Source organism: Gouania willdenowi, chromosome 2 (genome assembly GCF_900634775.1).
Source record: "Gouania willdenowi chromosome 2, fGouWil2.1, whole genome shotgun sequence".
Taxonomy (NCBI): Eukaryota; Metazoa; Chordata; class Actinopteri; order Blenniiformes; family Gobiesocidae; genus Gouania; species Gouania willdenowi.
Genome location: NC_041045.1, coordinates 6547705 through 6564083, shown reverse-complemented (window position 1 = coordinate 6564083; position 16379 = coordinate 6547705). Strand labels below are relative to the sequence as shown.

At 40.3% G+C, this 16379-nt stretch overlaps 1 protein-coding gene and 1 pseudogene across 11 annotated transcripts in view; one reads left to right on the top strand and one right to left on the bottom strand.

The window, feature by feature from the left end:
* Positions 1-16379, top strand: part of mcf2la (mcf.2 cell line derived transforming sequence-like a) — a 47962-nt gene that overhangs the window by 27543 nt on the left and 4040 nt on the right. For 6 of the 11 annotated variants that reach the window (XM_028466379.1, XM_028466387.1, XM_028466370.1 and 3 more), the window contains 25 exons: positions 2194-2284; positions 7496-7609; positions 7707-7823; positions 7917-8066; positions 8140-8264; positions 9138-9252; positions 9339-9458; positions 10018-10401; positions 10487-10640; positions 10821-10873; positions 11210-11289; positions 11375-11441; positions 11517-11632; positions 11720-11789; positions 12666-12758; positions 12842-12934; positions 13013-13138; positions 13248-13469; positions 13557-13649; positions 14127-14205; positions 14291-14360; positions 14446-14549; positions 14735-14827; positions 15547-15621; positions 15856-15924. In XM_028466379.1, the coding sequence (XP_028322180.1) occupies positions 2194-2284; positions 7496-7609; positions 7707-7823; positions 7917-8066; positions 8140-8264; positions 9138-9252; positions 9339-9458; positions 10018-10401; positions 10487-10640; positions 10821-10873; positions 11210-11289; positions 11375-11441; positions 11517-11632; positions 11720-11789; positions 12666-12758; positions 12842-12934; positions 13013-13138; positions 13248-13469; positions 13557-13649; positions 14127-14205; positions 14291-14360; positions 14446-14549; positions 14735-14827; positions 15547-15621; positions 15856-15924 (2873 nt within the window). Of the gene's footprint in view, positions 1-326; positions 568-2193; positions 2285-7495; positions 7610-7706; positions 7824-7916; positions 8067-8139; positions 8265-9137; positions 9253-9338; positions 9459-10017; positions 10402-10486; positions 10641-10820; positions 10874-11209; positions 11290-11374; positions 11442-11516; positions 11633-11719; positions 11790-12665; positions 12759-12841; positions 12935-13012; positions 13139-13247; positions 13470-13556; positions 13650-14126; positions 14206-14290; positions 14361-14445; positions 14550-14734; positions 14828-15546; positions 15622-15855; positions 15925-16379 lie in introns of those variants that run through there. The other 5 variants (XM_028466354.1, XM_028466396.1, XM_028466421.1 and 2 more) reach the window with 4 other exon arrangements.
* On the bottom strand, positions 2704-2820 carry LOC114479200 (uncharacterized; annotated as a pseudogene).

Genomic DNA, 16379 nt, shown 5'->3' with positions numbered 1-16379 from the left:
ATAATTAGGGGAGGAGAAACCATCAGCTTATCTGCATGTGTGTGTGTGTGTGTGTGTGTGTGTGTGTGTGTCATGGCCGTCTTTCGCTGCTTCATTTTTAAAAGAATGTTTGTTCATCATATATCGCCCTCCCCTTCCCCTCTGCATCATTCCCTCCCTTTTCTCCTCCTCGGCTCCGCGCCGCAGCTGCCATTCGGCTGCATCCCAAGCTCTGATTGGCTGTTAGCCTGAGAGTGAGCCTGTGGGGGTCTGTTGTAATTGGCTGAGGGTGGGAAGCGAGTGGCTGAGCTGCTGAGGGAGAAGGAATAGGTGGGGGGGGATGCTCTGCGAGGATGCGACGGGTCACCTCTCTGCATCCGCGAGCTGCACACAGAGGATGGAGGATACAGGATTTAAAGATTGACACCATCTCAATGGGACAATTGGATTATTTTGTAACGCTTACAAAGGAATATTGACTGTTCTTGTCGTTGCATCTTCTGGAATTATAACAAGGTTTTCCCAGTTATTGCGATGAGACTATTTTTAGAGGATGGATTGAGGATTTGCCGTTGCAGCATTTACTGGGTAATAAAACGTGTTTATTCACCAGCAATATTTGCTCTTCTGTGTGTGTGTTTGAGATTATATCTATACTTTAATAATCCAGTTTGAATGAATTAAGTCGGCGGTAAAATCCACATTGACCTCAGAGCTTGTGTGAATGTGAACGTAGTGATTGTGTACGGTATATTCGTGCTGTTTGTAGGTGTTGGTATGCATGTCGGTTTGAGCAGCTTAACCTTTGCAGAAAATGCTGCATACACACACACACACACACACACACACACACACACACCAACTGCTGCACACAGGCCTAATGAGGCTGCTACATATGGCTGTGCCTGTGCAACGAGTGGTGGGATTTTCACACACACACACACACACACACACACACACATCAGTGTAGAGCCAAGGGTTGCCATGGAAATGTCTCATGACAAATGACGACTGCAGATGCGTGTGCATTTACAGCTTGTATTAAAGATTCAACCTTTAACCTTTTTGGACCTGCTATGGTCCTGTTATGCAGTGAGACACTTAATATTGTGTGAACTCATTTTTATGTATCAATTCAATTATTATAACTATAGTATTGAATAAAATCAGTTTTGTTCATAATACTCCGTAATTTAGTGCCCCCTTTGTTATGCTTTGATTATTTGGAGTTACTTCAAATCCACAGCAATTTTTGTTATGTTACTTTTTGGTAAAGCACCTTTAAATACAAAGCACTGCCCTAAAACCTAATCCGACATGGATAACGTTTTTGCTTGTAATTAAGTAAAAACCAATACAACACACATATTTGATAACATTATATACACATGTATTTTAATCCTTCATTTTCCCTTATTTTGTCTCTTTTTTTTTTTTTCCCCCACATCTGCATTTGTCATTTTAAGACATGAAGTACAATCTTTTAATGACCAATATGCTAATAAATAAATTGATTACGTTGCATATAAGAGGCAGGGTATGATAAATATTAATTGTCGGGTAGGTGCAGAGGAGGAGTAGAGAAAGATCGGAACAATTCCAGAACAGTGAAAATGTAATAAATACAAGTCAATTAAACAAAAAGGGAAAAAGAAGCAAATTCAGAAAATCAAAGCCACGCTGTGTTCAAGCACTCTTTACATAGTGAGGGATAATCATGGAGGTGGGATTCACCTGAGAGAGAACAGAGGGAAAGAGAGGGATATCGACCACGCTGTGTGCACTCAAACAAAACGGCGTGCAACACATTTATTGCTTGAATATATTGTCTTTGCCTTACCTACTGTTTTTATCAGTTATATGCATAAGTAAAAACTAGTGCACAATCTTGTTGGAATTGCTTATTTTTTCCCCGCGGCTGACTTGAAATCTAACTAATAGGTATTTTCCCACTGAGTTTGACGCCTCTAATTTAAATTATCTAACACAGGTCTGATACAAAAGGTTAAATATTGGTCATTTGAGCAACATTTACCATGTGATTTGAAATACCCCAGTCCCTTCTTCTTCTTGCACCAGTTTGAAGGGATCCCGCAGTCATCTGTTAGCACACAAGGAGTTAAACGGGAAGGTTTCAGCCTAAATGTGCTGCAGGAGGACAGTGATTTGGAAGTGCTTTGTGTGCTGATAACAGTGTGTGCTCTTCTCCTGCAGTGCTGAGGCATCAGGCGTGGGTTTCATCCTGGTCATCGACAGACGGCTGGACCGATGGGCCGCCGTCAGGGCCGCCCTGCACCGCATCGCAGTGAGTGTTTACACGTTGGTGTAAGAGACAGTGTTGCTGCTGTTTCTTTATCTTTTGTTTTCAGTGTGTCTGATCACACATTTGGTTTGTGAGTCTCTTTTATTTCACTAGATGCCTCTCAAATGTGTATTTCTGAATAATAATAATAATGCATCCATTTTACATAGTGCTTTTTTGGACACTCAAAGTTGCTTTACAGAATTAAGGGATTATTCTTTCACACCACACTTAGTGGTGGAAAGCTACTATTGTAGCCCCAGCTGCCCTGGGGCAGACTGACGGAAGCGAGGCTCCCAAGGTGCGCCATCGGCCCCTCCGACCACCACCAACACTCACTCGCGCTACATTCATACTAGGCAATGTGGGTGAAGTGTCTTGCCCAAGGACACGATGACAGATACCACTGGGGTGACCGTCCCCCACTGTGGCACCTGGAATTCTCAGTGGTCGCCATCCAACTACTAACCAGGCCCAGACCTGCTTAGCTTCCGAGATCTAACGGGATCGGGCAGTGACAGGCTGGTATGGCCTGAAAAGAGACCGTAGGGAGTTCAAAATAGGCTGCTGTGGGTGGTGGTGTGTTACTCAGTCTGAGTTTACATGTGGGCAACACAACTATAGCAGCAGACATCAGAGTTCAAATGGAGTTGGCTGCTTGGTAGCTGTCTGTGCCTGTTTATAAGAACTTTTCTTGCATGTGTGTCTCATTATCACACTGGCCTACTTCTTTTTGCGTCAAAAAAAAACCCTTTAATGTTGTGCTTTTTGTTGGCATATTGTTTTTGTTGTCGTTTTGGATATTTATCTACTTTTGTAAGCATTTTCTATTGTTTTTTTTGGGTTTACTTTTGTGGCCACCACGTCTGCTCTGTGTTCACCTTTACTATAACCTGATCTTTAATGGTCCCAGGATATGTTTCATTGATAGCTCTCACTGAGCAGCTTAGCTTCACATCTGCTGTAACACACAGTCTACCATGCAGCACATATGCTAATGCATGCAAATGTATGCTAATTGTACACTGTTTGCAATCACACCTAATGGTTTTTCCGTGGTGTTTTTATGAAACTATCCCCTCTGTGCCAGTTAGTCATTATGGAGTTTCTTGCTTCAGTGGCTGAAATCCAAAAAAGAGACAGTAAGTCAAACGTCTGAAGGGTGTCTGCGGTAATAATTACCTATTATCCAGGTTCATACGCTCAGCAGTCCTTGTTTTAGAATGGGATGTTAATAGACTGGTGTTTACTATTAATTGGGTACCAATACATTTTTAATTACATTTTTATGTGTACAGGTACATGTAGCTGCTGATGTTGATTTTATTTATATTAATAATTAAATATATTATAATATTTAGGTTATATTATTTTATTAATTTTGTTTGTATTATTTATAACATCAATGATAATGTATTTTATTGTTGATACAAAAAGAGAATAAAAACAATAATAATAAAAATAACGATTATATATGTTTGTTTGTTTGTTTTTTTTTTTAAATGTTTTTAAAAGCTGCCCAAAATGACCAATAACAGAAAAATCAACTTGAGGTCACATGTTTTTATTCCAAATAATAAACAACTGCTAAACTGAATAAATCCATCCCAGCGCTCTGTCTCTGTTCAGCTCTTTGTTCTCATTTCCAACAATACTGAAGTGCCAGTATGCATGTGTCTCACCTCCAAACGCACTGAGTTGTCAGCAGGATTCTCTCTCCTCTCCCCACTCATCATCCTCCCCTCCTCCCTCTCTGCAGCCCTAGAGCCACACACAGAAGTCCTTTGAAAAGCAAATCCGGGGGCTGCAAAATGCCAATTTTGCCTGTTGTGAAATCTTGTTTACATAGTCTTAAATGTGCCCCTCAGTTGTTTGCTGTGTTAAATTGACAAAGCAGTTCAAAATGTGCAAAGGTTTTACTTCCTATATCTTTATTATTACAAGGAACAAAGAAAAATGCTTTAAAGATGGTCAATCATTCTCGTCTACTGGCCTTCATTATGTCCACCATCTGTTTGAATACGCAGATGCTACGTATGGCAGATGTCAGCCATCAGATTTATTATAAAGCAGAAAATGTAGTGTTTAGTGTTCAACCGTGCTCATGTTTTATGGAAGGACATCAGACTGTTGCAGAAAGGCAGGGAATGTCAAACTCATTCTAGTTCAGGAGCCAAATACAGACCAGTTTGAGCTTAATTATGGTAAAAAGTTGTGGTTAAAAAAACTCATTCAACATTGATGTACCCTGGTTTGCACTTCCATGTATAAATGATATATGAATGATAAAGTATGTGAGTATATCAGTCCCTGCACGAGCTTAACTAAAATTTCCCAGATTTTGGCAATTTGGGGAAATTTCGTGGAATAATTTCAGGAAAATTTGTCAGATTTTGGAAAAAATTAGTTCTTTTAACAATTTGGGATTAAAAATGACTGCCATCAAGTTATATAATTTTGTATTTGGAGGGCCCGAGATGTCTACAACTGAATTATTTAGTAGATGTTTCATGTTTCTTCTAAAATTTTACGTGCGGGCCGAATTTGATGCTCTAAAGGAGTTAAACACGTGCCTTAAGGCGTGAAGACCAGGTGGTGTGATGAGCATCTCACGTGCACTCCCTCCCTGTCATGAACACGCCTGGCTTGCTTTGTCTCCCGGCCAATGGCACTCAGTCTTATTGGGAAGTGAAGTATGTTTCTGCGAGGCTTGTGCTGCTGCTTATCAAGGCCCGTCAAGGTCATGGTCTGCCATTTTTTTTCTTCTGCTTTTCCCTACAGAAATTAAATAAAGAGGAAAAATCCCTTGGACTGTGCAAGTGTGCATGTTTTTGTACTTAAGCTGTAAGAGACACACACATACACTAAAGGTTCCACATGAGCACGCACACACACAAAAAGCTCCACATGAGCAGCAAATACCGTCCGGTCAAACTAGGTGAAGCCAAAAGCACTCCACTTAAAAGCTTCTGTAGCACTTCTTCTTTGTTGTTGGGGGTAATAAACATGTCGCCATGGCAACACTGCCTCAGGCGGACCTGTCCCCACAATAGGCCGGAGTTTGTTGCACCAAAATAATTTTAAGATCCGCTCAAAGGCGTTTCAACTCTGCGTCGAGACTTGAACTTAAATTTTTTTTGTGAGAACTGGGACAAGCGGCGATGGCAGGCAGATTATTGAGGACACGACTCACACAAGGAATATTAATGTCCCTGGTCAACAGAAATTACATTTAAATCCTCATTATTTATTAACACCATCTTTTCAGCAGTGAATGCACGTTTGTGGCTTTAATGTTGAAGTGCACACGCGGGGATGTGCGCACATTTACATATCCGTGTTCGTCTGTCGGGGGGGACGCAGCGAGCAGCAGTTTTTATTGTCATGTAAATGCGGAGCTTCAATGTAAACCTCGGGGTTTGATCCAGTTTACTGGATGTGTCAGGCTATTGTGTGATCAGAAATACAGATTTAGTAGCTGAATGATGAACTGTCCACTGTTAATACTCAATATTGACAGTTTAAGTGGCTGCTGCAGAGAACAAGGGTTGTTTTGGTGTGTGTGTCTGTGCGAGTTCGCGCGTGTGTGTCTGAGGCGGAAATAAGGCGGCAGCTCACTCTTCCAATGCTTGCAATTGTATTTTTTCTGCATCATTTCTCTGACTAGTATTTCCTCATGTGCTTTGTTGGCCTACGTCCTTTTTCCTAGCAGCACGGTTACCGTGGCAACACATGTAGGCTTACATCACCTTACTTGCTGACATGTGTGCATGCCGGTGTGTGTATCGAAAATAAAACTCATTCCTTATATACTTTGTTTTATCGTCTTTTCTCTGAAATGTATTTAAGGAACGCTAAAAATGTTCCCGGCTTGACACTTACGCATGGGCTCAGGTGCCGCGTGTACATCTGTGTTTGTGTGTGTTTGTGCGTGTGTGTCAGCCCACGTTGATTTATGATGTCTAACAAGGTGAAGTAATTCACTCGGGGAATTAGAGGAAGCAATAACGAATACGGCCTTTCAGCCGACTGGCCTCCTGGGCCGCTCGGCGCCGCTGTGGTAGAATTGAAACCTGTTAAATGTGGAGCACAGGTTTGACACAAAGAGCTCAGGTTAGTCCCAGAGTCACAGGACTCATAAAGTTCGGTCCAGTCATCCAGCAGTAATCGGACTGGGAGCTCCTGGGATGGAGTAGATATTAAATCGGAGTAAACGCTTAGGGACTAGTCTGGGATTTAAACACGTGTGAGCTCATTCGGTATCATGATAATCAATAGGAAACACTTAGTTTCATTGCTAAATGGCATTCATTTAACTCACCAGTGTCTTTATCTTAATAAGACTTGGCAATAATGGCCTAAAACCACTTTTACAATTGGTTCACAGTTTTCACGTACCCTAAAAATAAGTTAATCTAGTATTATATACAAATATTGGCATATAATGTAACAATTTTGATAATAACATACAAAATAAACAATAATATTGGAATATAAGATAACATTTACCAATATAAAGGTTGTAAAATAACATTGGAATATAATACTCTACTTATTAGTAAATTGTTTTCATAATGTAATAATATATTATAGAAAAATATTGAAGTATAGAAAAATTATTTACTTATGACAATTTACTATTGTTTATTCATAATGATTCACTAATCATTTACTAATATCATATATGAATAATGGAATATATTGTTGCAATTTACTAATATATGATTTTAGATTGATTTTGAATGAATTTCCTAAAATAATATAATAGTGGAATAGAATAGAATTTACTTATGATAAATACTAATGACAATACAATGACTAATAATTACTGGTAAAATGTAATGTAATAGTAATTACTAATAATATATTATTATAATAATTAAAGGACTATAATATCAATAAATCTTATATTGCATATCCAAGCAATAGGTTACTGTTATTGTACCTTTGTGGTGTTCACTTCAGAATTCCTGGATTTTGGAATTTCTTTTCAAATGTAATGTAATCTGCGGTAATTTTGTTGGATTGTTTGTGAGGTTTTGCAGGATTTTATAATAAATGGCAGTTCTTCTAATAAAAAAAAACAAAAAAAAACAATTAGCGATCAAAGCACAGAACTATTGGGAAGTTTCTTTGAATTTGTGAATGTGGATGGACTAAACTGTGTGGAACTGAATTTTATGTGGATTTAACTCCTGATTCTGCCTCTTTCAGGGTTCTTTTCCAGGGAACTTGCACTTGGTTCTGGTGCTGCGTCCCACTACACTGTTGCAGCGGACTCTGTCAGACTTCCTGTTCAAGTACAACAAGGATGAGTTCAAAATGAAGGTGACTTTTCCTCTGCATGGATCTGTTTGAAGCACGTGTTCTCCGATTAATGTCATTTCACTGGCCGCTCATTCTTAAATTGCTCCTTTTGTGCCAGGTGGTGATGCTGAGCTCAGTGACTGAGCTCCATGCGTACATTGACCCGGGACAGTTGACCACAGAGCTGGGAGGCACTCAGGAATACTTCCATGACAGCTGGATATCACACCGCACGGTATGTACACACACACACACACACATGAATCGTATCTAAACACTCTCTTGTCTGCACCTTTATCTCATTTATCCACCTGGGTTGTGTTTGCAGGCCATTGAGGCGTTCGCCCTGATGGTGAAGACCACGGCTCAGACCCTGCAGGCGTTCGGCACCGAGCTCGCAGAGACGGAACTCCCAAACGACGCAGACGCCACCACCCACCTGCTGCACGCACACACGCAGCAAAAGGACACAATGAAGGTCAGAGATGTTTGAGCTGCAGCCGCACACACACACACATCCACCGTTCTAAATCAGGATGTGATTCCTTCAGGAGGACCTGCAGGTGGCGCTGTCTCAGGGAAGACGTCTGCTGGAGTGCATCAATGAGCCTCTGCACACGGATCCAGAGTACAACATGACACATGATGAAATGGAAAACTTGGCTACTGTACAGAGGTACGAGGAGGAAATGAGTCAAATCATTATCACACATTTACATTTATCACCGCAAAAATGTGATTGTGTTTGATCTCAGGGCTACATTAGCTAAATAAATGCCAGCATTTAAAATCTTTATCAATATGAGCATTAATACAGGAAATAACAAAGGGTTTGTTTATGTTTTGTTGTTTTATTTTGTGTCTTTTTGTTGTCATTTTGTCTGTTTTGTTGCCGTTTGTGTTATTTGTTTTCATTTTCTGTATTTTCATTTTGTCTTTTTGTTGTATTTTGTATGTTTTTGACATTATTTTGTAATTTTTCTATTGTCATTTAGTTTTTTTTCCTGTATTTTTGGAGTAATAGTTATTTTCTAGTTTTTTCAGTTTTTTTTAATGTGTTTTATTTTTTTTATTTTTTGTTGTTTTATGCGTTTTTGTTATGCCTTTGTTTTGTTGGCATTTTGTGTATTGTTGGAGCCATTTTGTTTATTTTAACTTTTGTTTCCTTTATTATCGAAGTTGTTTATTTTTGTTGTTTTCTGTCACGTTTTGAATCCTTTTGTCGGCATTTTGTGTATTTTTTTTTAGACTTTTGTGGATTTTTTCCACCTTTTCTCATTTTCTTTTACCTAAAACATAAACTTTAAAGAAGGATGAAATTATGAAAATATTACCACTAATTATCTTTCTGAAGCTCTCTGCTGGTTTCTTAAACAAAAGAGAAAATGTTTGTATAGTATGAGCTGTTCATGTCCAGTGAACTTCTTAAATCACAGTTTTTTTGGTGGGATTTGTTGATAACACTTTTTAATAATGATGTGTATTTCGTATTGCACCGCCTATGAAAAGGATTACATATTCCCTAATTTTTGTATTTCTTATTCCTCAGATTGCTGGGTCAGCTGGATGAAACAGAAACGGCGTTCGATGACTTTTGGGAACGTCACAGCACCAAGCTGGAGCAGTGTCTGCAGCTCCGACACTTTGAACTGCACTTCCGTGAAGTGAGTGTTGCTCCATCCCGGAACGTTTTTTTTCCCCCCCCCCCCGTTCTCACAGGTTAACGCGTCTCCACATGTGGTTTCCCCAGGTGCGTGGGCAGCTGGAGGTGACGTCGGAGCGGCTGTTGGGTTTTTCTGAGGTCAGCGTGAGCCCCGCGCATGCAGAGCACGTCCTGCAGGAGCTGAGCGGCCACGAGAACAAGGCTTGTGTAAGAGACGCAGCAAGGGTTGGGGTCAATTACGTTTTTGAATTACAATTCCATCTTCGATTATTCATGCTCAATTACATTGCGATTACGTTGACTGGCATTTTTTCTAATTACAATTAAAGATACAAATTTTCCCCCCCCTGAAATCAATTACAGTCACGTTCTCAATCAATAAAGTTTATTTACAATTAGATACAATATTGAGCCATTAATAAATGAGCTCATAAAAGTTAATCATCCTCTTGTGTTAACTTTCTGTTATGATAACGGTCACTTTTGACCCATGTCTTAAACTTCCATGAAAATATTAGTGTTGATATTTTTGGTGTGGGTGTCAAAGCCTTTTTTCCTCAAGCGAACTAACAGGTAAACTTGATAAAAGACATATTTGAATAATTAACTATGTAGACCCATGTGTAAGCCATAGAACTTTAACACGATTCCCCAGGTTTGCATTTAATTACTTTGTAAATGTCAGTTTTTATACAATCATATTATAAGTCATATTTTTTTTTCCGTGTGGCAGAATGAATAATTTTGATCCGCTTCGTGTGTGCAGGACGTGCTGGACATGGCGCTGGCCTTAGCCACTAAGGGCGACCAGCTGATAGAGAACTCCCACTACGCCGAGGACTCCATCAGGCCGAAGTGCAGCGAGCTGAGGGGAGCGTGTGAAGAGATCAGCTCCACCCTGAGGAGCAAGAGGAGCCTCCTGCTCAGGGCGCTGGAGCTCCACAACGCTCTGGAGAAGGCGTCGCGGTGGTGCGAGGACGGCATCTTCCTGGTGGCGAGCCAACCCGTGGACCGGTGCCAGTCTCAGGACGGAGCCGAAGCCGCTCTGCAGGAACTGGAGCGATACCAGGACACGGCGCCGTTGCACACCCTCATGGACCGCGGCGCCATCTGCTGCCAGTATGAGGCGGTGCTCAGCCCCCAGCTCAGGGTCAGAAAGACGATGACGTTACGCTCGTCGTTTCCTAGTGCATGTAAAGCTGCTCTAAGCTCACGGTTTGTCCGTCCTCAATCAGGACCAGGTAGAGAGAGTCTTCCAGAAGCAGAGCTCCGTCCAGGAGATGTTTGAGAAGAGACGCGTCAGCCTGAAGAAACTCGCGGCCAAGCAGACCAGACCAGTACAACCAGTAGCACCAAGACCTGAAGTCAAATCTCCACAGTCCTCACCCAGTGAGTCTTACTCCACCTTTTCTCCTGTGGGCACAACTTCCTGTGTGATAAATGGAACAAAAACAAATGGATAAAATTAATTTGTTGCTATTGTTGTGGAACAGGATGTTGTGCATTGAGTAATATCTAGAGTAGTTCAAAGAAACTGCATTAAAACTGTCTGCTTTGTTTTTTTCCCAGATCAAGAAAGGAAAGAGAGACGATACTCTGCAGATAGCGTCATGTACAAAAAGGTAAATGCACCATCTTCTTTTTTTTTTAAAGAACATACATTCTTAGACAATACAACACTCAAAACGAAAAACAAAAAACCCTCTTGACAATTTGATAAAAACACCACTTGTTTTTGATATTAGGACTTGAATTACAGTTGGTTACCATTTACTTGTTTTCATAAGTTAGAAAAAAATTAAACAAATTGTGTTTCATACCCTTTTTTACATTTCTATTTATTGATATCATGATATATTGCATTGCTTGGTATCAAGATATATCGTATCATATCGCCAGATTCAACAATCTTTCTTTAAATGTGCTCACATCTCATTCATTTTATTTTATGTGTGCAGACACAGTCGCCGATTTACAACGGAGGCACTCGGCACGCCTCGCTGTCTGAAGAGGACGAAAACTTGGCTGTGCTTCGTCGGTAAATGACCTCATTCGATGATAAATGATCATAAACGGCGTGTAGTCGGCTTTAGTTTATGGTTTGTGCTTTTGTGTGTGAGCAGACACGTGATGAACGAGCTGCTGGAAACGGAGCGAGCGTATGTGGAGGAGCTGCTGTGTGTGCTGGAGGTGAGCAGAGCACAATAAATCCTCTTTAATCACCAATGGGCTTTAGTAATGATCTGATCTGTGATGATGCATTAGGGCTACGCAGCAGAGATGGACAACCCGTCTATGGCTCACCTCATCCCCAGCGCGCTGCACAGCAAGAAGGACATCCTGTTTGGAAACATGACTGAGATCTACCAGTTCCATAAAAGGTACGAGGTGTCAAACACCTCAGAGAGTCCGTTACTGTCGTTGTTGTTGTTGTTTAAAGAGTGTTTACTTTGCGGTGGATGTTCCAGGACGTTTCTAAAGGAGCTGGAAACGTACATCGACTGCCCAGAGCTCGTGGGCCGCTGCTTTTTAGAACGGGTAAGCACACCTGGGACCAGCTGTGTCAAATTCAAGGTCCGTGGCTTGAATTCATCCCGCCAGAGCCTCCACTTCAGCCCGTGGGAGGATTTTATTTTCGTTTTTATACATTCATTTACAACATAAACACAAATCATGATGTCATAATCATGTCTTATTACATGAAGATTAGTTCTAGATATTTATTTCTGCAACAGAGATGATCATGTTTGATTTATTTATTTATTTTTTTTTGCAAAACTGTCACTGAAAAACGTCCTTATTAATCAACCGTTTGTCTTTTATTCAAACTAGCATTCGCTAGTTCAGCTGTCGATGTTTATTGTATGTGCCTAACAATTAACCATAAATAATTAAATAAACATGAAATTTGAGTTTAGATACAATTAAATTTCATTTAATTAAATATCTCACTCTTTCAAAATTAAAAAATTAAAAACTAATGTCACTCCCCAATTTCTCTTCTTATAGTTTCACGATTTGGTAGTTTGGTAGAACTTTTTTTTCTTTATTCCCATGAAAAAAAATTTTCTCCCCCCCAAAATTCTTAAAATTACAATAAAAATATTGACACAAATTGTCCACAAATACTGGGACTTCTAAATGACAAAATAGTTGAGTTACTATTTTTTGACTTAATGTGACTAGGGTATTTTAAGTGAATTATCGCCAATTTTGAGTACTTTTGATGACAAAAATGTTAGAATTGTTCTTTTACCTCTAAAATCAGTTTCTTTTTTTTTTTTTTTTTTTTCTGCTCCAGCCCATATGAGATTAAACTAGGTCGTGCGTGGACCCCGAAGTGAAACGAATTTGACACTCCTGCCTTAAACAAACACGTTGTAGCATGCTAATATTAGCCTTTGTGCTCTTCAGATGAAGGACCTACAGATCTACGAGGCCTACTGCCAGAACAAGCCTCGCTCAGAGAGCTTGTGGAGGCAGTGCTCCGACTGTGCCTTCTTCCAGGTTAGCATTGCAGCTCCAACAGCACCAACCCAACTTCTGACTAACAGACTGACTTAGTTGGTTTTTTTTTCTCTAAAACGCAGGAGTGCCAGAAGAAGCTGGAACATAAACTTGGTTTGGACTCCTACCTCCTTAAACCTGTCCAGAGAATCACCAAGTACCAGCTGCTGCTGAAGGTGAGTGCTGCTCATGCTCTTCATCTCAGTCCAAGTTGAACCAGAGGAAAGATGGACTGACTTCTGGATTTTATGCAGGAGTTGTTGAAGTACAGCAAAGGCTGTGATGGCTGTGATGACCTGCAGGAAGCTTTGTCCTCCATTCTGGGCATCTTAAAAGCTGTGAATGACTCCATGCACCTCATCGCAATCACAGGATACGAGGTAGGAGACGCACGTTCACGCCTGATGCCTCATTCTGAGACCTGAGGATGTCCTAAAATGTACATTTGAAAAATTCCATACATGGATTTCTCCCTTTTTTTGGTTTCAGGGGAATCTGTCGGAGCTGGGTCGCCTCCTGATGCAAGGCTCCTTCAGCATGTGGACGGAGCACAAGAAGGGCCACGCCAAAGTCAAGGACCTGGCTCGGTTCAAGCCCATGCAGAGGCATCTGTTCCTGCACGAGAAGGCCCTGCTGTTCTGTAAGAGGAGGGAGGAGAACGGAGAGGGCTACGAGAAGGCTCCGTCCTACAGCTTCAAGCACTCGCTCAGAGTACACACACACAGAGCAGACAATGGAGCATAATTCTACCTGAAAGATGTCCACGTGTGTCTAAAGCGTATCCATGTCTGTTTGCAGATGAGTGCAGTGGGAATCACAGAGAGCGCAAAGGGAGACAACAAGAAGTTTGAGGTTTGGTGCAACTCCAGAGAAGAAGTCTTCATCGTCCAGGTAGGTTTTCATTAAGGCCCTTCCTCCATTAATGGGTACCTGTAGTGGAAATATACATAGCTTTCTGTATTACCAATAAACAAAATATGTGTAACTTGTTTTAGTTTTAAAAAAAAACACATTAAAATGACTTTTTAAAATTATTTTATACCTTTGGGCATTAACTATGCTATGTTGATCGGCATGGCCTGTCGCTTTAAATAAATGGTGCATTGTGGGAGTCCTTTTAATGTGTTTTAATTATGATTATGATTTATTTATGATAGCATTTTACACATGAACAGTCATGTTTCCACATGAATCACAATGACATGACTTACTTAAAACACATTTGAGTATACCCTTCCCTTGTTTTTTTAAGCAAGGAGTGTGTACACATGTAATATACAAATAGATAAAAAACAATTCAGCAACAAATCCTTTTCCAATTTACAGACAAGAAGGGAAATAATGAGTTTTTCTTCATCTTCTGCACAGGCTGCCACACCAGAGATCAAAACATTGTGGGTGAACGAGATCCGTAAAGTTCTGACGGAGCAGCTGAAGGCGTGCAGAGGTGGAGTAAACATGAACATTCAGAGGCTAATTTGCTCCGTCTCTCCTCCAACAACTTCCTAAATCTCCGTAAACCATTATTCCAGATGCCAGCCAGCAGAAAGGCTCCGATTCCATGTCTCCGAGTTCCTCCAATAACACTTCCATCTCCCTCAGGTCGGTCATTTGTCGTCGTCGTCGTCTTCTTTTCCTCCCTGAGCTGCGTGTTCACTCACTCTGTGTCGCTGCTTTCTTTTTCCAGCCCCTTCAGAAGCAGCAGTCAGAAGAACCAGAAGAAGCAGGAGGAGAAGAAACCTGAGTCCAACCTGATTTCTGACACCATCTCCTCCTCACCAAAACACAAAGGTGAATGAATACGTCAAATAACAGCATCTCCCCAATGTGCATTAGTGACAAAGTTTTAACGCCGCTACACTTCTTCACCTCCTCCCCCTCTCTCTCTCTCGCTCTTCCTCATGGGGGTGGGGGGGTTGGGGGGTGGCTCCTTCATATATTTTCTCTTTCTCACCTGTTTTAATCATCACTTTCAGATGAACCGGTGACCAGTCCGACCACTGACAGATCAGCAGTGGCTAAAAAACGATTTACTTTGCAGGGCTTCAGCAATCTGAAGAGTCCAAAAGGTAAAAAAAAAAAAGACAAAACTTTATTAGGTCTTAATCAAAAAAAAAATAGTCACGTTGCAGAATGTGTTTATTTAGCAGAAAGTAAAAAAAACGTGTTGACTTTAACTATCTGCTGCCATCTGCTGGTGAACAGGCAGCATTACTAGTCCAGTCTACCAGCTTGAAAGAAACAAAATAAATGAAATTGAATAAATTAATTTCAAATTAGTTATCAATAAATAAATAAATAAAATAGTAAATAAAATAAATACTAAATAAAAAATGAAGAGCCATGATTAATCAGTTGCAATAATAATAAAGTACGGTAGAATAGTAAAAAATAATAAATAGTATCATATTTTTTATTGATAATATCAATATCAAAATTATAATAGTATAAAGGTTATCATAATAGTAAAAGTGATAAATAGTATATTTTTATTGATAATTTTAATATTAAATGATAATAATAATCAATAGTATAATACTAATTTTGATTGATTATATCAATGTTATAATTTGAATCATAAAAATAAAGGTAATTATGATAATAGTAAAAATAATAACGATAATATTAATAATTATTATTGTTATACTGATCATGATAATATTGCCTTTATTTAGTGTTTCCTTTAATAAACTAAATAAAGCTGCTTGTTCTGTAGTTTCCTCTCTGCTTCCTCCCTGACTTTCTTCTTCCTCTCCTACGTTTCACACTATCCCGCCTGTGATCGCAGGCTCCGCCCTGAGCCCCGAACACAGTTCCAAACGCCACATGGTCAAGAGTGACCCCACGCCGTTTGGTTTCAAAGGTATATCTATCCCCGGGTTCATCCAACCACTGAAGGAGCCGTCACTCATTCACCCTTCCTTCCACTGTTAGACTGGGATCCAGTCCTGTTGGTGCTCACTGTGTGGACGTCATCCATTGCACTAACGTGTGTGTGTGTGTGTCAGTCATTCATCCTGCATCCACAGCTCCTTGTGTTTGTACGTTTTACACGTTTTCATCCAAATGATCTGCTGGCCCTTTCCCTCCCCTCCAGATCCCCCCGTCACTCTGAGCAAGGTCAGATGGATCAGTGCCTCTAGTCTGTTACAGAGCAAGCAGCGAGGTACACACTGGGTGTTTGTGGTGCTCCTGATTGATTTACAAGTCATTCAGCTTTTATTGAGCCTTACAGTCCTGGAAGTGATCAATTTCATGTTCAAACTACGCAATATGGACAAAATTATTTCACCATTTGTCGCCATTCAAGGTCGATCTTATTGCTTAAGCCACACGTGTCAAACTCGAGGCTCGGGAGCCAAACACGGCCCTTTAAAGCATCTAGTTTGGCCCACAGCAGCAAGCACGATAGTCAGAGAAACCATGAATCAATGTGTAAATTACCAACTAATTCATTTGAAAAATATCTCAGCTAGATATTAATAGACAAATTAAATGAAGCTCCACAATATTAGCAGTGCTCACATTTTCCCCATGCGTATATTACATGATGGCGGTCAAATCCTGCATTTTCCCTCAATTTACATAACAATTGGCCAGAAAATCAAAAATGAATTCAAA